We start from the raw sequence: 24291 nt of genomic DNA on the forward strand, positions 1-24291 counted from the left end.
CCATTTTCAGACTGGTTTATGTACACTGGATCTCTGTTCTGTTACACGTTTAAACCCATTTCTGACCACTTAAACTGATTTATGTGTAATGTCTGTCCCTGGCCAATGTGGAAGACTGAAGCATTTCTTAAATTGAAGGGTGTATATAATCAAATAGTATACTATAGCACATTACTGCAGTCTTCAAAAGCAGTTTATCAGTGGGTTTTTTTCCAAACATTTATGGTACGAGTTTCAAGATGAAGGCTCTGATCTTGCAGTAAACTCCGTGCAGGCCTATTTCATTGCAAGATTAGAGTCACGTAAGTCAGGCTTTCCATACCTCTACCAGATATGGAGCTGTAGAACTATTTTAAAAGTAGACTATCTGGAAATCATTCTTCCTCAAAAACCTTCTCATGAGACATGCTTCCAGTCTCTGATCTGATCAGTGTTAAAAATGTATTCCTTTAGTGTATGGCAAAACAAGATGGGTACCTTCTATGATACTGTAAATCTGAAGAAATAAATAATATATGTTAACTTTTATCTCCAACATATGTTCTCTGATCATGATAACATAAATAACCAGGATCAGTTGTATCACATAAATTACTCCATAAGCTGTACAAGTAAGGATATCTACATTTGCCCTTGTCTTGTATCAGAGTGGTCAGGAATGCAGAATAAGGGAAACTCCATGGAAAATGGTGTTAAACTTAAGGAAATGTCACTTGATAATCATTGTGTACTGGACCATTTCACCAGTCTCACGGGGATCTTCATAAAGTGGGATGACAGTATTTCTAATACCAGCTTTGTCACTACTGGCAGAAATGGATTCTACAGCCTTTCCCCTAAATTATCTCTTTCCTTGCTTGCCCAGAATAGTTACCACTTGTCTGTCTTTGGTCCCACATCTTTTGAACAATGGAATGATGCCAGACTCTCACATTTACTTCTTTCCTATACTTGCTCCTGGCTATTCAGGTCAACTGTTCCCAAACTTTTTGAACCAACAGACCACTCTGCACAATTTTTTATTCATTTATTTATTTATTGCAGAGAGCCATGGACCATTATTGTCAAACTTTTAATTGAAAAGATAGGGGACTTTGTGAGATTCACGCACAATTTATTATGGCCTTGCAGACTACTAATGTTCCGATTCATTACCTTTCTACCTTTTTCCCAGCCTCTATCAAATTCTTTTATACTCCTAATCACTCGCTTGTACACAGTCTTTTGCACATGCTAGAAAATCCCAAAGCTTCCCAATGTGCCAGGTCTTGAATAATCTTTGTTTTGGCATAGACTTGTTGAGGGCTAATGAAACTCTCTCCCTGCTTTATTAAACATTTCTCTCCTTCTAACAATTTCTGGCTGGGAGCCTGGGTCCTCCCAGAACAAAGACCTTGGATGAAAATAGTTAAAACTGGATATTTACCAACAATACTGAAGTGGAGTATCTGGAAGAGTTGTCTAATTGGAAAAGCAGCTTACTCAGTTGTGGAAAACTGAATATCCTTTGGAAAATATGTTACCATCATCTCCTTAAAAAGTGCACATACTCACGCACACTACAGAAGCTCTATAAGAGCAAAGGATTGAACACAATATTCAGTATTATGGAATATTTAAATCTGTTCCTTACCATTGTGATCCATCTTCATGTTTGAGCTGTGGGAGGTTTTGAACCACATTTTCGCAATTCTCAGCTTTGATTTTTTTATGAGAACTAAAATAGACAACGGGGGGAACAGACACTTTCCATTTGGAATGGAATTCTAATGTTTGTTTCCTTCACAGAAGAAACTCAGTTTAATTGACAGTATGTTCAAATCTGTGTTTATTTAAAACAGTCAGTGGAGATGGGTTGTGTAGACATTCAGGTCTGGATAAAATGTGTCCCTTAACTTTCCTCTTTTCAAGAGTTTATGTGGGTCAGATGCCACACTTAAAATTGTTTTAACCTTACAAAGTTACCATTTTGTCTGTGCATTTTCAAAATTAACAACAAAAAAAGTGTTTGGCCTAATTACTTCTGGTTTACACAAATGGTACTTTTTTATGATGCAACTTCACCAGTATTACTCCTGATTTACCTGAGTATGAGAAGAGAATTGGTCTCTCTAATCAAATTAAAAATATGCAGTGTGTTATGAAAGTTAAGCTAAGCTGCTGTTTGAAAAATGTTATCCAGCAATTCTCCACACAACAGAAGAGAGACTTCTTTGAGATATTTGTACAGAGTTTTTTAATATAATAAAATTGTTTTCTGTAAGGGGTTCCCTCTCCAGGGGCAGCTGTGAAGTCCCTAGAGTCCCTTCAGCCCTGCTTCCCTCTGTTTGTTTTGGGCAGCTGCCTCTTCATCTTTCCTGCCATGTCTTGATGTTTGTTATCTATAAAGGAGGCTGCCCCAGGGTTTCCCAAACTTCTCTCTCTCTCTAATGACCACCAGGTACTTGTGGTTCTTGCCTTAAGGGCTAATTGCGTGGCTCTATTTCACCCCTACACCAGACTCTAAGCCTTGTGGGTGTTATTACTCACTTACGTTCTTTCTACATTCTCTCTGTTCTTCCTCCATATTCTCAGCCCGTCTCTGAGTTATGAGCCCCTATCAGCAGGTCTACTGCTTCCAAGGTCTGGCTTCCCCAGGCCTATCTATTCCAGAGCCTGGCCTCCCGGGGGTGGGGTGGGGAAGCAGTGGCATCAATTAATTGAGTCTGATCTGATGTACTGGAATTACAGCACATCAGAGCAGCCTCCCTGTTCATGTATAGACGCCCCCTGGGTCTGTCTATTCCATGGCCCTCTATTTTCCAGCCTATCACTTCCTGTTCCCAGGCTCTCTGCTGCTTACTCCTTTCTTCTTGTTCTCCTGAACCCAATGCAGCCCTGCTGCCAGGAAGGTCTGTTCCTTCTGGCTCTTGCTAAACTGCCTGACCTGGTCAGGGTCTGAGATTATCTCCTAGCTAAACCTAGCCCTTTCCCAGTCAGGAGACTCAGTAGTCAGCCCCCTGCCATACCTGCAGGGAGCTTTGCTGGCTGCTTTTCCTTTGACTGTGCAGGCTCATCAAGCAGCCTGTCCTGTAATCAGCCCATGCTACACCTGCAAGGTGCTTTCCTGGATGCTGTTCCTTTTAAAGTGGCAGGCTCACCATACAGCCTGTCACACTTGCCTTTTCATGTTTTGGTTACAGAACTCCTGACAGTTTTGCCCTAATAATTAAATAGCTGTTATCCTAATTATTGCTTTAATGATCCATAGATTCATAGATAGTAAAGCTGGAGGGACCTTGGAAGATCATCAGGTCCAGCCCCCTGCACCAAGCAGGAAAGACAGCTGGGGTCAGGTGACCCCAGAAGGGTGACAGTCTAATCTCGTCTTGAAGATTTCCAGGGTAGGTGATTGTACCACTTCTAGAGGGAGCCTGTTCCACAGTCTGGACACCCTAGTTTTGATGTAGTGTTTCCTAATGTTGAGCCTGAAGCAGTTTTCCAGGGGTTTGTGACCATTACTCCTAGTTTTCCCCAAGGGTGCCCTAGTGAACAGTTGTTCACCAAGCCCTAGACGTATGCTTCTGATGTAGCAGTAAGCTTATCACAAGAAACTATCCATATAAAATATAAAACAAAATACTTTGGGGAGAAATTTTCTAAGACATATTATGTTTCTCTAGAGTGACATGCAAAATCTTCTTGCATGAATACATAAATCTCCCCCCCAAAATTACTTCCCTCCTTCTGGAAAATCATGCTTGATTATTACTAGCATTGTTGAACATTTTCTATGATTGTTTCATTGGTACCAAGGTACTAATCATTTTTTGTTTTCTGGACAGCTCAGTTTAAATTAAAGCATACAGTACTTCTCATGTCAAGTGAAGATCATAATTCTTAAATGATGGGTCATAATAGTCCAAGGAAAAACATTTTATAGTTGAGGTGGTACTTAAACCATTTTTTCCTAAGATTCCAGTTCAGAAATTACTGGGATAAGTGCCAGCCTTGCTGAACAGAAACCCATTCAACCATTTTTAATTTATGTTCATTGCCATTATGTAAATATAGCATCTTTATATCCATATATGGGTATCTGCTTTGTATAGCTGAAAGTGGGGACAAAAATGTGTAGAGTCATATAGGCTTATTTCTGTGAGAGTTTTGTTTTCTGTGTCAAGTTTTTATAGACTGATTTTCAAGATTTCTTTGTAGTATCTAGATACAGAATAACTGCAGAATGAACTGTGTAGCTCATTGAATGAATAATTCAAAAAGTAGGTCTGTGAAACTAATTAACTGGATGCCACAGCCTGGTCTTGTACTATTGACTTAAATAAAAGAGATCATCATGCTTTGGGATAGTAGGAGTCAGTAGTCTGTTAAGCTGCAGTCACTTTTGCTGGACTCATCAGGATAGGAGAAGATGCATCACAGACACACCTATGCACTTGATTGTGATTTAGAGTTTTCCAGCAATAGAGCAGAGGATGCCAATATGCCTGCATCCATTCTTATAGAGATCAGGATCATCTGTGCCTTGTGAATGTAGCTCTCAGTGTCAATCAAAAATAAAGTGCCATAAAATATAGAACTTGCAGCAGTTGATTAGCATTTCAGAAATTAAACCATCTGTTTGAACTTTATTTAAAAAGAATCTAGCAAGGTTCTCCTAATAAAGTATTTCAGTGCTGATTCTAGCAACAATGCAATGAATTTATTATCCAATTAGAATTGATAAAGAAGTGGTTTTTAATGCTCATTTAACAAACCCAGCAATTAATTGCAAACCCATATTGCAATAAATAACTTTTTAATTTTCTTTCTAACCTACCATACTAATATATTTTCCACTTAAGACTGATTTCTAGAGGAGGGATGGTGTATCTACTTTGATATTCCCTCTTTCAGCTCTACCTATTTTCCTGTTGTGGTGGTAAGGGCACGGATGTATTTTTTTGAGAACAGCAAAACATCTGACCGAGGGCATTTGTATTACTAATAATGCTTTGACAACTATAAAAGGAATACCTGATTAATATTTTTTCTATACACATTTAACACAGCTGCTTCTTACAGAATATCTAAGTGACCGATTTTTATTTTGTGTGTGTTGTTCCCACTAAGGTCTGAATACAGAGACCTCTCCACATGGGCTGGATCTGCTGAGCAAGGGTGTGAATTAGTGCTGGCTGAGGTTGGAAAAGACGTACATAATCTTTCAATAACTTTTCTTATTACCTTCCTAGGGTGCATTTTGCTTTTCTCTGGGAAAAGGCGGCACTGATAGTGGAAGGGTGAGGGTTGCTGTCAATTCCCTGATAGATAGTCTGCTCTTATGGGAAAAGTTAGAAACACAGTGTACAAGACAGGTTGAAACTCATAATGGTATTTGGCGTGATTAATGTTAATGAACAACAAAAACATAAGTTTAAACTGATAATCTTAATATTTGTAACCTATTCCTGAAATGAGGAATAGGCAGCACTAATTCTAATATGAGACAATTTTACTAATTTTTCAGGTATTCCAGTGAAATTGTTCTCAGCCATAGAACAACAAATAGCTTTACTTAACCTAACTTTATGGTTTCTAAAAGTATTAATTGCCATAGCATCTGGCTGCCTCTCACTAACTGAAAACAACTACAATATGAAAAAAAAATCAAGCTCTCTCCAAATAACAAAAAATTAAAAACTTAATATGAATACCAATATGATGAGTGCCTCTCAAACATACTGTGCTAAATGCCTGGTTTTTTTTCTAGGGATGTTTAGTGAGGCAAAAGTTCAAGACTCTGCCTTTCCATTTTTCTAAAATGTTATTGCCTATAAATATACTTGTAAATATAATTCCGTTTTTCAGTTGTAGTGTTTGAAAGGTGAGTAACTGCTCCTTTGCTAGTCTTATTTAGAAACCTTGTTCCCAGAAGACATATTTGGTGCATCTGTTGATGAAATCCACAGATTTAACACTATACTTATATCCATAATAGAGAAAGAAAATGCTTCCTGCATAGAAAATGTGAAAAACATAGGGCCAGCAAACATTTTTGCTTCAGGAATAAATGAGGGAGTAAAGGAGAGGATACTGGTAAGTGGAAGTAAAAATTAATTCTTCTAGGATGCTAGGAAGGTAGGCTTGGGGTGGGCAGGGAAGCTTAGGTTTTTTGGATCCCTGCCACAAGTAACACTTATGACATAATTAAGTGGTTAAACACAACTTTAAAGACCTGGCCACCCATTCATTCAATTAATGATGTGATAAAACCAGGAATAAGTGACAAAGCTATTACACAAAATATGCATAGTAATTTTGTTGTGAGTTTCTATCACTCTTCTTATTGAACATGTAGCCAGTGCTTCCAGTTTCTAGAGCACATTCCTGTGTCCTCCAAAAGCTGGGAGCAGTGGTTAGCTGATTGGGGTCCCAGTTTGAGGAGCACAGTGAGCTCCCCTGGCTAGGAGCCTCCAATCAGTGAAGTTCCCAGCCGTGTGGCCACACCATGCACTCCTGCAGCTGGAAGCTCTGAACCCATTAGAGATGCACATGGTGTACCCCTGTGGCCTCAGGAGCATAGATACGTCTGTGGCCTCAGGAGCATCCAAGCAACTGGGATGTACTGCACACCCCAACACATGACATGATGGGATCTGATACTCGATCCCATGATCATGCCTCCTGCCAGGTACATGTGGCATGGCAGGAAGCACAATTTTTAGGATTGTGCATCATATCCCATCTTTTTAATGTCTGTCAATGGCCTTCACGAGCATGCATACTTTTAAGGCCTATTTGACTAACTAAATAAATGACAGACATTGTCACATAATTAACACTATTGTATGTGTTACTACCTAAAAAAAAACAACTTTGCTAGGTTCTGTACATCCCCACTGTACAAGATGTCCATGCTGCTCAGAACTTACACTCTAAATATATGAAACAGGCAAAGGCTGAGGAAGAGGATGTCTTTGTAAATAGCAAACTGCTGCAGGCAATGAGTAGGTGACTTCCCATGTGGTATCAAGGTTGGGAAGTTTGTGAGAGTCTGCAATTAGATCTTTTGACAGCCAGTCCAGCCAACCTTCATCTTACATTTTAGGAAAGAAAATGAATACATATTTTAAAGAAAATACTCATCACAGAGCACAGCTACATGAGATGCCGACTGTGCAGTAGCTGAAATAATACTTGATAGTAGGGCACCACAGCACGGACAGTAATAATATGCCACTGTACAGTATTATTAGGCTACTACACAGTAGCATCACCTAAAAGATGTTCACCAGTACTACTTCAGTGTATCTCCAGTTACTGCACATTTATTTAATACTTGCTCATACAAGTACTAAATAAATGCTCAGGAATGACTGTGCAGTAGCATCTTGTGTAGATGCACCCACAGATGTGTTGGATCCTGGTACCCAACCCGCTTTTGGAACTGTGGTAGGAAAACTCTAAACTTTATGTTCAAGTTCATGCATTAGTATTTAATGGTATGAATGTAAATTAAACAAATGTGGATATAACACACTACTTCAAAACAGGCCTCATGTAGGTAGTTATTAATATTTACTACTTGTGTAGCACTGCAGGTGGTCTCTTGGACCAAATACATAGGACAGCAATGTTAGGGATTGCAAGACACAAGGTAAAGCAAATGGTAAGTGTCCAGTGGCACAATTTTAACTTACAGTTCACAATTTTAACTGGCTGTGTTGATTTTAATTACTTTATGCTACACAGAGTAATACCTATATGTTGTACTCTACCAATTTTTGTACATTACATGATAAACTGTATTTTACAGAGAAAAAGGACTACTGTGCTGCCATGTTCCCTCTTTCCAGCTGTTATTTATCTACCTGTCCTGTGGGAGCTTGGATGTTCTGAGCATCCAAGAATGCAAGAGTCAGTGGGCCAAGAAGGAGACCAAGCACGATTCTGCCTGTGTGGCCTTTCAGTTAAAGTGTATCCTGGGAACGTGCAGAGTCTTGGTTCTTGACCTTGCTTCCCATAACTATTTGCACATTATCTGCATTACACAGTCATTTGCTGGGAAACAGAAATAATCCTAGTAACAAAAACTAGACTCCTCCGCTTTCAGCCTTGTCTGCATAATGGTATACTTTCAAGAGAAGGAGAAGGCTTCCCTCACTTAGTGTCTATTACAGCCTGGTATTTAGAGAATTGAGTCATAGGGCTTAAAATCCCTTTAGGTGAGGAGGGCTAGATTCCAGATCTCCCACTTCCTGGGAGTGTTCTAGAGCTGTAAATACTAAATTAATGTTCAGACAGTGAGGAAGAAGAGGAGAGCAAGTAAGATGAGTCATTGAGAATGTCCTGTCTTTAGAAACCTTCTATGCAGCTATCATCAGATGTAGGTCTATGCTTTTTGAATTGCAAGTGAATGAACATGTTTAATGTGTAATTTGAGTCAGGTACCTAAACTTCTCAGAGGGGAAGGAGTTGGCTGCCTCAGGGTATCTCCAGGCTTTCAGAATCACCTTTTAGAGGTACTTAATGTTACCTGGGTTCTGTGTTGGGGGCCTACTCACCTAAAACTGAATCTCTCTTGGACCTCTACAGTTTTTCCATGGCCTATATAGAAATTCTAGATGCCTACAATCACCTTCCCAGATCAGGCATTCAAAACATAGGTGAGCCAATAGCTAGATCATGGCACATGCTGAGACAGTTGGAAACCTACCCTAGGTTCTTCCATCCTGCTTCAGCAGTGGCTACTGATCGCATAATGTATTTTTGCATTTTAGGTCTTTTCTGAAGGTGTGTTTATTTACAAAGTTGTATGTGTTTTTAGTTTAGCTTTGCCCTGGGATTGCCTTGGTAACATTGGGTTGTACAGTTTACTGCAAACTGAAGTTATTTTTTCCCTATCATTTTGGAGCTGTGCTCAGCACCCAGTATTATTGATCAGCATCTAAATTGCTGAAATCAATTTAAATTCTCTTGATAAACAACTACATTTATTTTCCTTCCAGCACAATTGCCAAATTGTAAGTTGTCAGCAGAATTGATAGTGATTATATTGCCGTGGGATAGTTATTCAAAAATAAAACCATGTACAGAAAGGCTAGAGAAGGACCTGAAATGCATCCTGAAATGTCTTACTGCCCACTACATTTCTTCATGTTTTTCTCCTGTTCTTTTAGGTTCTGATAACACACCTTTGACTAATATCTTTGACTTTGTTTTAATTTATGATTGTGTCATGCTCCTTCCATACTTCCCTGTGTAATTTTATATCATTCTTATTCCATCATTGTTCTAAGGAGCTGTATCAACGTGAATGAAGGATAACAAAGTAACTTTACAAACCTGAAGGACTATATGTTGCCATATATTCTGGTAAAGTTTAGAGCTATATTCTGAGAAAGTTTGTTAACACCAGTAAGGCTCTTAAGACTTTGAGTCAGCCACCATAGTCAACACCTAAATAAATAGTAATGAACCAGCAGGAAGAGAAATTTCTGTGGAAACATTATTGTTTATAAAACAGCTAATTAGGTTTGAAATGCAAATCTTTAGTTTATAAGTAGTACAGTAGACAACAGTGTCTAAGTGACATGATAAGGGCCTGAACCTGATATCTTCATGGGAGTGACTACCACAAAAAAAATCATTAATATTTTTTGGCCTTTCTTGGATGGTTATTTATATTATAGTTATCAGATGTTGCTTTCAGCGGACCTGTTATTTTCAATGGAAATGAACTTCCTTTCCATTTTTTGTTGTTGTCCAGTTTCTCAAGCATTTTACCCTTTAAGATGCCCTTAAGATTCTTTACAGTCATCCCCCCACCACTACTCTAATTCCTACATCAAACTGTGGAATAATTCAGGTTAATTTATGGAAGCTGCTTGAGTCTAAATATTTGAAATGATGTAAAATAAAACTTTCTACTAGAGCTTCGTCAGACTCTTCTGGGCCCAAAGCAGTCTTCCCCTTTATATTCTTAGCATAGTATGCATAAATATGTTCCTTTAAGAATAGTATTTCTTTCCATCTCCCTTCTGTTGTTCCCCATCCCACCTCATTATCTGAAGTCTTAATTTCATTAGTGAAATTGTATAAGCTTTTTAAAGTAGTAGGAGATGGATTCATATATTAAAATTGTGCCCAAAAGCGTAATTCAAACATTCGCTAAATCAGCGTTCTAGCTACCTGTGATTGCATTCCTATGAAAAGGCATTCTGCTTAACACTGTACATCTCTAATGCCAGGTGCAGTAGATCATGTTATATTCCTTTAAATGCTTCAGATGTCTTTTAAATTAATCGCGTGTGTTATCAGTAAACTGTATATTTTTTCAATGAAAAAGAAGGTTAGTTAGTTCCTGTTTTCAGAAATAGAAAGTGTTGATGTGCAAAAATGTACAGTTATTCAAAGATTTCATGTAGTGTTAAAATATCTCCCATTTTTCCTAATGGGACAGAATATTGTTATTAAAATTACTATTTGTCCCTACTGTGCTGCAGATGACATTTTCATTTAGCAGACATCACATTTGCTGTGAATAAGAATTTTCTAATTAATACAGTCTGTTCTTGCTGCATAAATAGTTGCACGTATTAAATGGCAATCCGGGGTAAATATTAAAATGATTGAATTATAGACATCATTGCACATCTTGTGTGTTTTTTTTCTTTTTACAAATAAAAACTAAGTAATTTGAAGATATATGTACGAAATTCTAAACTGCAAGGAAAATTGTATATAATTATCAGATGCAGTACACTGATGAAAATATTTGAGCTGGAAAGCTGGAGGAGTTTAATTAAAAACACTTTGAGGTCTGGAAAACGTATTTCAGTGATTTATTTTTCTAAAATTATGACCACAATATTAAATACTCATAAAGTATGTTCTTATTTAGTATCTTTGCTTTACTATAATAAAAGCTATCTAAAAATATTCATCATAGTTTCCATATGGAATGAAAGAATGGTTTCTGAGAGGCTTTTTGACTATGGAGAAAAGCAATTGATGCATAGCTTTTGGGAACAGAAATCCTAGGGCTACCCAAATTACAAACGTTCTTTTGGGACTTTTCAAGCTGCCATTATGATATACAGCACTTAATAGTTGTAACTTTTGCATTTAGAATGTACAGTGTGTAATACTGTGCACTGTGAATTTATACAAATATTAATAGCAGATAATTCTACATACTATATATATGCAATTGCAGTTTTGCACGATTTTCTATTTTATAAAGTTAGGGTATTTTCTGGAAGCTGAGACTGAGCGAGAGCTCTTACTGACTAGAAAGCCATCATATTGTGCTGACATTGTCCCTATGGTGTGGTAACTTGAGAAGCAAAACAGGCTATTTGGTTTTCCCTTTTTTATGCGAGGTTCTAGAACTCTATTCCAGTTTACAGCTACGGTTTCCTAAATTATGATGTTATAAACATCACCAAGCAAACTGAAAAGTTTGGAGTGTATGTGTGTGTCTACAAATTCTCATTCTTACCTCAAAAGGTACTTGAGATGTATGGTGGGGGGTGGGAATGGTGGAAGGCTTTTTAGTTTATATGTATTTGTGTGGTTTTAGACACAAACAATATCTAGTAAGTGGCTTAGACATAAGCATCTAAGCCCAGATCTTGAAAAGCTCTCAAGACCAAACATATGTAAACAAGTTCTATACTCTGCATCTTCTTTGGGCATCACACACTAAAGGGCAAATACTCAGTTGTTGTAAAATATCCAGTTATTGCAGTCTGGATCAATTAAGGATGTTCATATTTTTCAGAAACTGGAGTGACTCAACTGTTTACTTATGCTGCTGTTTACTCCTACCACTTACAATTTGATGTACCATCGTAATTTAGGACTGAACTGTTGATTACAAATTACAGATTATACATTTTTCCAGAGTATGCGTTTAAGGCAGTGGTTTTCAACCTTATTTTATTTGTGGACCCCTAAAAAAATTTGCATGGAGGTGCCAGACTCCTTTGGAAATTTTTAAAGGAGTTGTGGATGGGTTCGCATACTTTTGGTCAGTCATCATTCACATACCCCTTTGACATAACCTGGGGACCCTTAGGGGAGTGCAAGGGGAAGAGGGGAGAAAATCAAGCTCTACTTTGGAGCTGATCCAGAAGGACCTGCCTGCCTGAAGCGTCTTTCCCCTAGCCCCACCAGCCCCCTCCCAGCTCTGGTGCTGTCTGCATGATGCGAGTGGGGAGAAGGGAGGCGAGGGAGCTTCAGGCTGGGGTTTGCCCACACTGAGCTGGAAGTGATGGGGACAGGTGGATTGGAGGCTCCCAGGGAAGAAGGGGTCACTGCCATTGCCCTGCATCTCCAATGGCAAAGAGGTAGTTGTTTAACATATGCTCAGAAGATTTTATAAAAGCACTGTAACTGATGCTAGGCTCAGCAAGATTCAGGGGGCAGGCCAGTTGTTTAGGAACTGCATATATAGCATAAGGAAGCAGGTGGAAATAGGAATTTCTGCCTGAAATTGAGACTCACATATTAGGACATCTGGCATCTCTAGGGTCCCATTCTGTAAATATATCTAGGAGCTTGGACTTCTCTTGAGTGATGATACCCATTGGCTTAAGTGGAATTGTAGAGAGGAGACAGGATATGTGCACTTGTATCAGGTTACAGAGTATTCACCCTGCTTTGAAACAGCAGCTACAAAACCTAAGGGAAGCTTTTAGGTTAGAGTCTAACACTGAAATTACCATTGTGGGGTCTGTGAAAAATAAATGCCACCCGTGAAATGACTCAGTTGTGCACAGTTATCTTACCAAAAAAAACCAAAGGCTTTTGACACTCATCATTTCAGAAAATAGCACACCAGTATGCTATGCTGATGATACCATTAATAAGTTCCAGTGAAAATTTTTGCCATCACTATAGGAGGATAAAAAGCATGACAGCATATTATAATGGTGACTGACAAGGTAAAGAAGCCCATCGTAGTTAGTTTTCATACTTGTGATCCATTCTATAAATCTGTATCTTTTCTGTTTTATTACTCAACCTGTATCAAGCTACTCTGTTTTCAATTAGTGAACTGAAGTATTTGAATGCCTCAATCATATCTAACCAAAAAGCCTAAAGATAAAATAGTTGCATGCAGAATTCAGTGAATCTTTTCAGAGCATGAAATTCTACTATACAGAGGTGCTTGAAGAAAAAAGTTGGTTCTTAATTGCTCTTAAATAAATGAAAGCACATGGTGGTGCACCTCTAATGCTAAGGAATTATTTTCTACAGTTGATTAGTGAATTTGATTCCTCCTGTGAATGTAAAGAAGTGTAGCCATTCTGACTACAGCATTCACTAAACAATGCTGGTGTCATTTCAGAACACAAAGAATGTACATTTGCAGCAATTCATTAAAGGCAAGAGGATTATTGGCAGCAACCTTTCAGTGACCTTTTAAAATCAGTCAATCATTCCAGAAGTAATTCAGACCTGTGAATGTACTGAAGAGCAAATTAGGACTTTTTCTAAACAAAGCATTTGTTTTGAAATTCAGAAGCCTTGTAGCCATCTTGTGCTGTATACTCACTAGGGCTGTGCAAAGCTTTGGTTGCTGATTCGATTCGGCGGAGATTGGTCCGATTTGGTGGCCGAATCTCTGAATTCGAATCAAATCAGGAGACCCTTTAATATCTCTGAACCGAATCAGAACCCTCCAAATCAGTGATTCAGACATAGACACAGCTTTAAATGTTTTTTCTACATACCTCAAGGTACCCGGCGGCTCGTGAATTCTGCAATGCTGGGGCAGATGGAGTATCCCACGGGGGCGCGGTGTGGGGGGGAGAGTCTCCAGTGCGCTTGGCAGCAGACCCGGAAGTGGATCAGAAGCACTTCCAGTCCACTTCTGGGTCCACCAGAGAGCACGCAGACCCCGTCCCGCCACACCCTCCATCTGCCCCAGCATCACAGCGTTCACAAGCTGCGCTTGGTACCACGAGGTATGTAGAAAAAACATTTAAAGCTGTGTTTATGGCCGAATCACTGATTCGCCGAATCAGCATTGACTCTTCAGATTCAGATTTGGCTGAATCGAATTGGGGATAGTGATCCGAATCAACAAATCAAATTGCTGTCCCCGCTTCGGGCTGAATCCAAATTGAATAGGGCCCATTTCGCACACCCCTAATGCTCACGAGACATAGGAAGTCAGGTGTTGGGCAGGACTTTCCTTTTTTTTTTTAAATGGTACAGTTTTCACAACTTCTCCATAAACCAGTGTCTGATGCTGTTATCTGCTCTGCCCTTTCATTGGTGAGTGAAATGATTGCATACAAATTTTTATCTCTCCAAAGCCACTTTAGAGCTCTATATTGGAATAAACTACTAGCAAGTATGAGATTTCGTGTGTGGAATGAACCAGGGATGATGTGGGGAAAAGCCAAAGCATTTATTTTAATTAATGGTCGAAATAGGGGGCCAAATTCTGCTGTTGGTTACGTCAGCATAAATATGAAACAGCTTTGTGGAATTACATTAAGCAGTGTTGGATTTCTATAATGTCTTTAGAGAACGTTTTAGTCTTTGGCTGTTTTTTGTGTGCAGAATTGTATCATCTATTTTGATAATGTGTAGGAGGTTTGGAAGAATTGATGTCAATATAAAACAAAAACACTTTAGAAATCAAACAGATTATCATTGTGAGTTGCATAATTTATTTTTAAAAAAACACGCACAAGCTTACACACCCTAAGGAAACATTTATGCCACAGAAAGTTCTCATAAAGGGTATAATTCCCAATAGACCATGGAAAATGTTATTTATAACCCTGATAGAACTGCCAGTCAGCTCTTTTGATGTAAAGCATCTGTCTCATAAAGGAAATGAAGGAAGGGCTGTTTTTCCTTTCAAGTCTCTGAAGTAGTAGGTGGTGTCATTTGTTATACAGTGCTACAAGTCCTGTATTATTGGATTGGTAGCTGCTGACTGCCTTTGTTAACATGCTGAAAAGTTTCATGAGCTGTCTTTAATAAAAGGCTATATATGTTGAGGAAAAAACTGTAGTGAATGTGGCTGGCTCTCTGTCCCCAGCCCATCAGTTACTGCTGTCAGGGAGTGATGACACGGATGTCTAATCAGTCAGTCACCTGAAATTCCTGTGTGTTATAATAAACTGCAGGCACCTAGACATTGCAGTGATCAGTGCCCTATGCTTACAGTGGGTAGGTCACATGCACTGTTGTTCATTTGGGAGACCTGTACTCTTTGTTGTTTGAAACAGGGAGGAGTTTGTATGAATTTTCAGCCCCATCTGAAATAACACAATCCATTCATCACAACTTGACATGGTATTTTTACTTGCATTAATGGCCCCAAAATAGGTGATTTGGTAAAATTACAAAGGTTATCAGAGACATGTGTTGGCTTTCTTTCCTTCCCCACCCCTTCCTCCATCCCTTCTCAGCCCGTTATAGTGAAATTGCTTTACCAAGTTAAACAAAAAATAGTATAAGGAACCTTTACTTGACAGAGCAGGGGAATACAGTTGTTTATTCCAGAGCTATTGTTTCCATATTACCTGCAATTGCATTGTAAATCCATGGATCAGAAAGAGAACAGAAAGCAATACTGAAACTGGTATAAGAAACAAATATATTTACGAATGTTTTAGAGGTTACATTCAGAAGTTTAGAGCTTACATTCAAAAGTTACATTTAGAGTTTGCATTCAGAAAATAACATGCTCCACAAGGGTTTCTGTAGTTTGCTGTGCCTAGCTGATGTATCACTCAGATTAAATTCAACCAGGGCAAATGCAAAGTCATGCACTTAGGATGGAATAATTGTATGCAAAAATACAAAGTGAAGAATGATTGACTAGGCTACAGTACTTCAGGGAAGGACTTGGGAGTTACAGTGGACCATAAGCTGAATATGAGCCAACAGTGTGTTTCACAAACCTGTCATTCTCCCAAAGCCCCAAGTTTTCTCCCCACTGTGCTGCCCAACACTTGCCCCATGGAACAAACTAAGGTTTTCCCTAGGACAGCTCCCTACCCCAGCAAGCCTCAGCTCCATTGCACTTATATTGGACCCTGCACCTGCAGTGAAGGAATCTGTGCCAACTCCAGGTGCCTCCCATTTTTGGGTTGAGAACATATTATAGGTACCCCTCTCCATTGAGGTAGTCATCCTAGAATATCACTTGCTCAGAAATCACCCTCCTCCTGGGCAATCAATAAAGAGAAAAAAAAACAAAAGTATTTATCATATAGGAGAAAAGCGCCATACAGACAAAACAGACCAGAGGTTTGGAAACAGAAAAGCAAAACAAGTGCAGTTTACCTTCTCAGATGACTACAGCTTAGCCCCTCCTGAAAGACCTGCCAGTGTTCTTGGATATCAGCCTTCCTGCTGACTCTACCAGTCCTGGCAACTAGGGCCATTGGACCCTGCCAAGCCTGAGATTTAAAAAGCACTTATTCAATCCTAGCAAGACCCTAAAAAGCCTCCAAGGTTAGCCTCCTCCCCAGCCTCTCCCTCCCTATCACTATTATTCTACTGCTGATTTGTCACCAGGACTCTCCAGTAGATTCGTGTCTCTCTAGGACACCTGGGGCCTCTCATTGGAGGACTATTTCTCTCAATTCCTTCTCTGTTGTGGAGTTGATTTTCCTCATCACAGGTGGACAATATCTTAGGTGTGTGCTAAATACCTCACTTGATCATTTTCCAGTTACATCATGAAATGACAGAAGTACATAGGATTAAAATCTGATTTGGGAGAATACCCATGCATTCCGCACCTAGTTTTGAGGTGTGCTTTCCTGGCTAAAAAAGAAAAAATGTCAACAGCAAGCTACACTGTATCAACAAGAATGTCTCTTACAAATCAAGAGAAGTGGTTCTGCTCCATTTAGCACTGGTGAGGCTTCACTCTGTCTAGGTTTGGGCTCCACACTTGTGAACAGATTGGAAAGAGTCCAGTGGAGACTGACAAAAATTATTAGAGGCCTTGAAGGCAGGATTTATGAGGAAAGGCTGAAAGAGTCAAGGTTATTTAATCTGGAGAAAAGAAGACTTGGGGGGATTTGATTTTACAATCTTTAGATATCTGAAGGGTAATTATAAAAAGGATGGAGATAGATTGGAGATATATTTTTATCTATGGCTGTAGGGCAAAGGACTAGGTGCACTGACAGCCTGCAGCAGAGGAAAATTTTGGTTGGAGATTTAGGAGAAACTTTCTGACTGTGAGAGTGGTCAAGCATTTAAACAGGCTACTAAGAGAAGTTGTGGGATCTCCATTTGCTTTCTGTGTGATATGGACTAAAGAGAATCAAAGACAGGATAGCCGATCATGCCAGCAGCATGTGAAAATTAGTCATCCTAATGACCTAGGGCAGGTGTTGGGTAACTTCTCCTAAGTCATGAGCCCTTACCCTGCATGTGAGGGTGAATCATTACTCTGTATTTCTTTTTTTATCTTTTTTTAATTAAGTGCGAGTGGAGACAGGATCTGTGTCATATTTGGACATACTGCAAATAACAGATATTGTGTTTTCATGTATGCTGGGGAAATGACTCAAAGAGAGGGGAAAAATTACCCTGTCAGGTTTAAGGAAGAAAAACAAAAGCAGTAGCCAGTTTATATCCTCCTGGCTTAGCATCATGATATTTACAGGGGAGATGGGTGAACTCACTGTTTTCGTTTAGTTTTGAAACTCTTTAATACCTAAAGGCTTTGAAAGCTTTACTCATACTTTATTACTAGTGAATTAGTTTTAAACAGAGGTGAGAAAAAGAGAAGAAAAAGAAAATGGAATAGAGACAATCAAACTGTAGATACTTGTGTAAACCTTGAGAATTGTTTGAGAGTTATTTAAAACCCAGTCACAACATCATCCTGTCACCACACCATCCTGGTATGAAGAAGAGATGAGCATTTTCATGTCTCTCTTTTATCTTTGAGTTATTTTAATGCTATTCTTCAAAAAGCATCCGGTGTGCAATCTGTATATACATGAGTTGACTGGAACTTTACAGTTGATTTAAAACATGTTATGAGAGTGCTGTTGAATGATACCTAGAATAACTTCTCTCCCCAAAAACCAAATGAATTGTTATTGCATCTAACCGCTGTAATCTAGGAAATTAATATTCCCCATGTGGACCTAAAAACATGGGTGTCTTGCATTGGTGATGCATAGGAGGTGCATGCAGGTGCATGTGCACCCCCTGGAAGTGCCAGCTGTGAAACTAGAAGTGTACTTCTGGTTTTGCTGCTGGCTCGGCAGTCGGCCACTGGGGGACCCCCCCCATCGGTGATCTGGTTCCCCCCCCCCCAACTCAGGAGGCACCAGTCGCCCATGGTGTCTTGGACAGCTCATGTTGAACTCTTGTCAGTTTACTTTAAAGCAGGATCTATTTACTTGGTGGATAAGGGGATTATACTTTCACTGAAGTATAGTGTCCTATGGATTCCTACACAGATATGTAGAGTAAACTTTACTTCAATTTCAAAATCAGAAGTCTTTCCTCATAATTTGTAATTGTCAAGAGATTTGAGGTGATAAAATTCTCATTCTTGGTCCTATAAATATAATGTACAGGCTTTTAAATAAAAGTAAGAAGAATGTTGCTCATGCAATTTAATTAGAAAAAGATCCTAAGGTAAACAACCTCTTAATTTATTGTGGTGTTCTTCAATATCCTTGTGAATATATTACATGTTTCTGCCCCTGGGAATTCTAAAGTTATTCAGGTATTCGTTAGGAAGTAGATACCAGAGCTTGTCATAACATTGAGTTTGTATAAAGGCAAATCTAAAATGGGTACCTTGGAGCCTTGTATGCCTTTAAAATCCAAAGGCAACCAGTATTTTCCATTTATCTTTAAAACAAAGTCAAAGAATAAGGTGGCAGGAGTCCCAATGTGTTATCTATTCCTAGCGATTATAAACTCCTGTTGGCAATGGGTTGAATTGAAATTAAATTCTTCTCTTCAATCTTCTGTTGCGCAACTTTAATTTTCTCTTGGAAACTATAGTATGCCAATGTTACCACATGTAAAGCTTTTATGGGGTCTGTGTTTTCTCATTAAAGAAAGAAGTCTATGTATGTAGACACCAGAGCCTACCCTGTTTAAAGCACAAAGTACACAGTTAGCAGCTGTTCAAAAACTTTTTCTTGTTATCTCTATTTGTTTAAATTGTTAAATTGCTTCCATGAAATGCCTGCAATCATAAGGGAATAATTTGTATAAGTGGATGAATTTTGTCTGTTAAGAAAAACTGAAAATACTCTTAATATTTTTCTTTCCCTCCTTTGGTGCAGTATCCAGCTGCCCTGATGAACCTTGGAGCCATTCTTCATCTCAATGGGAAACTCATAGAGGCTGAAGCAAACTACCTCCGAGCTCTCCAGCTTAAACGTGATGATGTCATAACCCAGTCAAACCTTCGCAAACTCTGGAACATCATGGAAAAACAAGGTTTAAAGACCTCCAAAACATGACACAGAATAATCTAGTTTGTTTTTTTTATTAATTGACTCAAATCCAAAATAAAAACTTCCAGGAAGTTATCTGTCAGAGCTCTCATTGGACTTGACTGCCAGAGTCAGGGGTCTTAATTGCTGCTAGGAAATCCTATTGTGTATTTTTGGCGTAACTTCTTGCCAAAAAAAAAAAAAAGACTTCTTGGGAGCTTCACAAAGGAGTTAAGTGTTACCCCACAAACATATTTAATACCATAACACTTAAAGGAAGGTATTCTTGCATACCTGACAAGTCATCACAATTAATCATATATTGCTCATTTCCACGTGGGTTCTTGAAAATTATACTGTCCTGAAGACACTGAGGGAAGACTGTGTAGAACACACCCAGCCACCTGGGAGTAAAAGAGATAATACTAGCTTAAAGTATTTGCTGAGGCTGTAATTCATTAAAATGTATACTAAATCCAATGTGTTTGCAGTTTGTTTTAATGCTGCTGTATCTCTCTTTAGGATTGCTTACTTATCAATTCCACAGACTTATACAACCATCCAGAAAAAGTGTCATTTGTGGTTCTGATAGTACTTAAAATTGTTTACTGAATAGTTGCATATATTATTTCAGCTTGTTGTTAAGAGTTTGGACGTAGATTACCTAAGATACTCAACGGAGTATGATTGGTTTTGCCTGTCCTAAACAAAATAAGGGACAGTCTGGTGTGCTACATCTGACCAATATGAGAGCCTAATAGGTATCATTAATTCTGTGAATTGTCCCGTTTTATACAGAAACCAATGCTTGCCCTCATAACAAGTGGGGGACAGGCTGTAGTCTTAGGAAAAAATGTGGGGACTTTTTTTTTTTGGCCTTATCCTACACTGTGTTTAACTCCTTTTGTGCTGTGGTTATTGAAGACCTTCTTTAAACAGAACTGTCCACGCTTTTCAAACTACAGTATTTTTGTACAAGTTCAAGCTGGGTGAGTTTTACAAATACTAAAATCAAATATGCTACTAATGACACTTATCAGCAATTTCCATTGCCTATGCCAGCAACTAACAGGAGGGATTGGTTTTTAGTTGAGCATCCTCAAAAATAGTGTAGATGAGAAATATGTAACAAAGGCTTCCAATTGTTTGAAATATTTTGGAATATTTTTGACGGCTTGTCTTCTCAGATTGTAACTATGTATTAGGTATTTGTTTATATCCAGACATGCATAGAAGCAACAGAACTATCACAATTCTCAATGAAGTTTTTTTTTTTTTGGGTGGGAGGGGTTCTGCTTCAGATAATTTGCTTCCCATACAAATTCATAAAACACTTTTTTTTTAAATGTTTCATCTTATTAAAGTTTTAGTCCAGACCATTTGCTAGCTGCTTTCTTTTGTTGCAACAGGTACTAGTGTATGTGAGAATTTCCTTTCATTTAATGACCAGTATCTGCTTCAATGTTCATGTCACAAATGAAATATATATATAGAATGTTAAGTGCTCGAGCACCTTGGTCTGAAGTTTCTTCAGGTTCTCTTAAAACGCTTTGTACTGAAAAAGCTTACTTTTTTTTTTAGTATTTAGCATCATTCCAACTAAACTATATAGGAGAATACTTTGCTGTATTTATTTATTTATTATTTGACAGCAGCAACTTTTCTTTCATTAGGACAATAATCTGCAACAGTTGCTATCTTATTTTGTTTGGCTACCTTTTTTGTGGATAGTTGTTTGCTTAAAGGTAAATGGGACATATGCATATACTCTACATTATTGTACATTATCCTCCTATTCTCTTTTTTCAACCTCTACACCAGGGAGTAACTATTCTAAGTCAGCATAAATGCAACTTGTAATAGGTTGTTGGAGTCTTTTCTATTTGCTTGTTTTGGTTTCTGGGAGAGGGGGGACATTTTTGTTTTTTTTTTTCTTTTCAATTCAGCAATTACATGCTTTAATCAGTAGGTTCACAACTGTCCTACTATAGGTGCTGGGGGCATGGGGTTGTTGGGTTTGGTTGAAAGCATCAAACTTTTACTTAAATAGTGATATGGCTACTTAAGCAAAACTTAGTGGTCAGAAGATGGATTTCAATTTTTTCATGATCATCCACTGAAGCCAATGGTAAGAATATAATGGTGGCTCAAGTTTATTTTCCCTTTTTTTGGCTGTCTGACAAACTGTAAAAGCAAATTAGATATTAGGCCATGAGTGAATTGAGTATATAAGTGTGATATCCTGCAGTTTTATTTATTTTAACAGTCATCAAACTTTGGTGGCTTCCTGGTCATAACTTTTTATTGTGTTATATGTGTCTTCCTTTCAAGCTGTGTTCATTCTTGTTTCGTAGTTTTCATTCATTGTACAAAAGCCACTCAACTGATATGGTTTCATCCTGCCTTTAATAATTATCTGAGGGGTTTTTTTTAAATTTATTTTAAAAAGGACTAACAGAAATTTAATGAGACTGTCCCTGAATACATTTCAATTTAGGGCTAGGCTTGATAACTTTCTTCTTTTGGAATAAGTTTAAAACATGTTTAAAATATGTCTCTCTGCTCAGGGATTTAAGGTGGATTATTGCAGACAGTGCTAAAAAATAAAAGAGCACAAGACAAGTTTACTAAATTAAAATTTTATTTTTTGAAAAAAACTGTTATTTGTATAAATTATCAAGATTTGTAGGCTTTCCTTTTTGTAGAAATAATTGTTTATGTGCCAGATAAGAAAATTTTGATTTTGTTTTCAATAATAAAGCATTGACAACTAATACATTGTTCATGCCTTTATCTATTGCTAAAAATACTGCACTGACTGTTTTATTACTGTAAGCTACCAATTTATATTTACTGTTTTTTCATCAAAGTTATATACAATGTAAGCAGAGTACAGGTTTGTCGCAGTTATGATTCAGGTATACCATACTGACTTTAAAAAAAGTGTTTTTACTGATATTTTCAAAGCCCTTATTCCAACATTTACAAATGTAAAAATCTGTCTTTGTTTTACCTGGAAATGGTGTTAATAAGTGCTCTCTATTCAGATAAAGCTAACAGAAATGTAATATTTTTCTTGAGTCTCTTAAATATTAAACCCTGGCTTTGAATTATTTGGGGAGGATAACTTTGTCAATAAGGGCAGGAAACACTGATGAAGAAGACGGTATATAGTTCAATTTTTATATTGACATAAAAATGTGATTATTATATGCAGTAAATGGCATAGTTATTGAATGTACAACTGTTCACATGAAGTCCAATGCCAATCCTACCCTGGGTAAATGACCTCAGCAAGCATACACACACAGAATTCTCCAGTGTACCTAATTATATATACCCAGTTACCAATGCAGCCTTTCCTGTAATGTCAGGTCTGCAGTGGGCCCAGAAGAGCTGTTCTTCAGCTACATGGGAGACTTTGCCGGTGGATCTACTAGCTAAGTCTTCTATGCCTCAGAAATGTTGCTTGATATGGCTAGACCTTTGCACTGCATCTTGGATCAACAACTCTCAGAATTTCACTATCGTGCTCAGCCTGTGCATAAGTTCCTTTGAGTCTCTGAATTCCCTAATTGCTCCTTCATCACTTTCCCTTGAGGATCTGTTCTCTCAGACCAACATCCCACACATATTTCACCCCAAATCCTGTTCTTTCCCCATTAGCCTACCTGCCAACATATCTTCTGCATTCTCCTCACACTGTAGCTTGACAGAAAATGAAGACACGGATATTTGTGCCCTTAATTCAAGTGCCACAGCACTCTCTGACAGCTGGGAAGAATTAGTACAGTAGAACATCTGCACAGTTGTTGCAGATTGGTGGGCTATATGAAAGCAATTTTAGTCAGAACAGAAACACATACATGGGAAATCTGAAGAAAATCTCATATATGTATATTCATTTTCTTACCCTTTTACCCTTACGTTCTTGGAAATATGACCAGGATGCCATTCAGATATAATCCAGGTCTCACCATTTAGCTTGCCCCCACAAATTGAGAAAGACCATTGCACTTCTCACTGCTGGATGTTTAATCACTCTATGATGCGGTAATTTAGTGATACAAGTCTGTATCATAAATAAACAAATGTACTGTCTCTGTGATGGCAGGCATGCTGCTGTTGTCTGTAACCATATGAAAATGGAAAAGGAGTCACAGTGGGAGAGAATTTTCTTCCAACACCAAAGAAAGAACTTCATTCAAAGATGAAAGTTGAAATGAAAGCTGCCAGTAAGTATCAGTAACTTAAAAGTAAGAAAGTCAAAGTAAAATAAATAAATTATAGTAACATTGTATCCAAAACCCAAGCATTGCAAACACAGGAAATTCTGATTTAAGATTAGAGTGCAAAAACATCCAAACGTTAAGTTATGGAAATGTATGCTTTTAAAGCCTCCCCCTATCCCCCAGGAAAAAATAAACCCTTAACTCTTTTCTTCTTTTTCCTGGAATGATGTTATGTAACACTAGATGTTAATCATTAAGCTGTGTGTGTGTGTGTGTGTGTGTGTGTGTGTGTGTGTGTGTGTGTGTGTGTGTGCGCGCGCCCAAGTGAGAAGGAACTTCTTCTGTTATCAAATCTCTAGGGATTTTTTTTCATGTTTAACTAGCCTAATGGTTCATCAACTGCTTTCCCAGAACTTGAGTTCTAGATTGCAGATCTAATTAAGGTTAACAGTGCAAAGGAGAACAGAAATATTCATATAAATGTTAGAAGAACCTTCCAAAGGGTTCTCAGGAAAACTATAATTTTTTTTTATAGCTTGAATATAATTAAAATATATTTTCATATGCAGCATTTAAAATTGCCTTGAGAGTAAATAAGTTAAATTATCCTAGGTGCT

At 38.1% G+C, this 24291-nt stretch overlaps 1 protein-coding gene across 2 annotated transcripts in view; it reads left to right on the plus strand.

Annotated features, from left to right (window-relative positions):
- TMTC2 (transmembrane and tetratricopeptide repeat containing 2) overlaps nucleotides 1–22216 on the plus strand; it is a 483679-nt gene extending 461463 nt beyond the window's left edge. For both annotated transcript variants that reach the window (XM_019514809.1, XM_019514811.1), the window contains one exon: nucleotides 19290–22216. In XM_019514809.1, coding sequence (XP_019370354.1) covers nucleotides 19290–19469 — 180 coding nt within the window. In that variant the 3' untranslated portion in view covers nucleotides 19470–22216. The remainder of the gene's footprint in view (nucleotides 1–19289) is intronic.
- The last annotated feature ends 2075 nt before the right edge of the window (nucleotides 22217–24291 follow it).

Source organism: Gavialis gangeticus, unplaced genomic scaffold (genome assembly GCF_001723915.1).
Source record: "Gavialis gangeticus isolate Ggan-Ray unplaced genomic scaffold, GavGan_comp1, whole genome shotgun sequence".
Classification (NCBI taxonomy): Eukaryota; Metazoa; Chordata; order Crocodylia; family Gavialidae; genus Gavialis; species Gavialis gangeticus.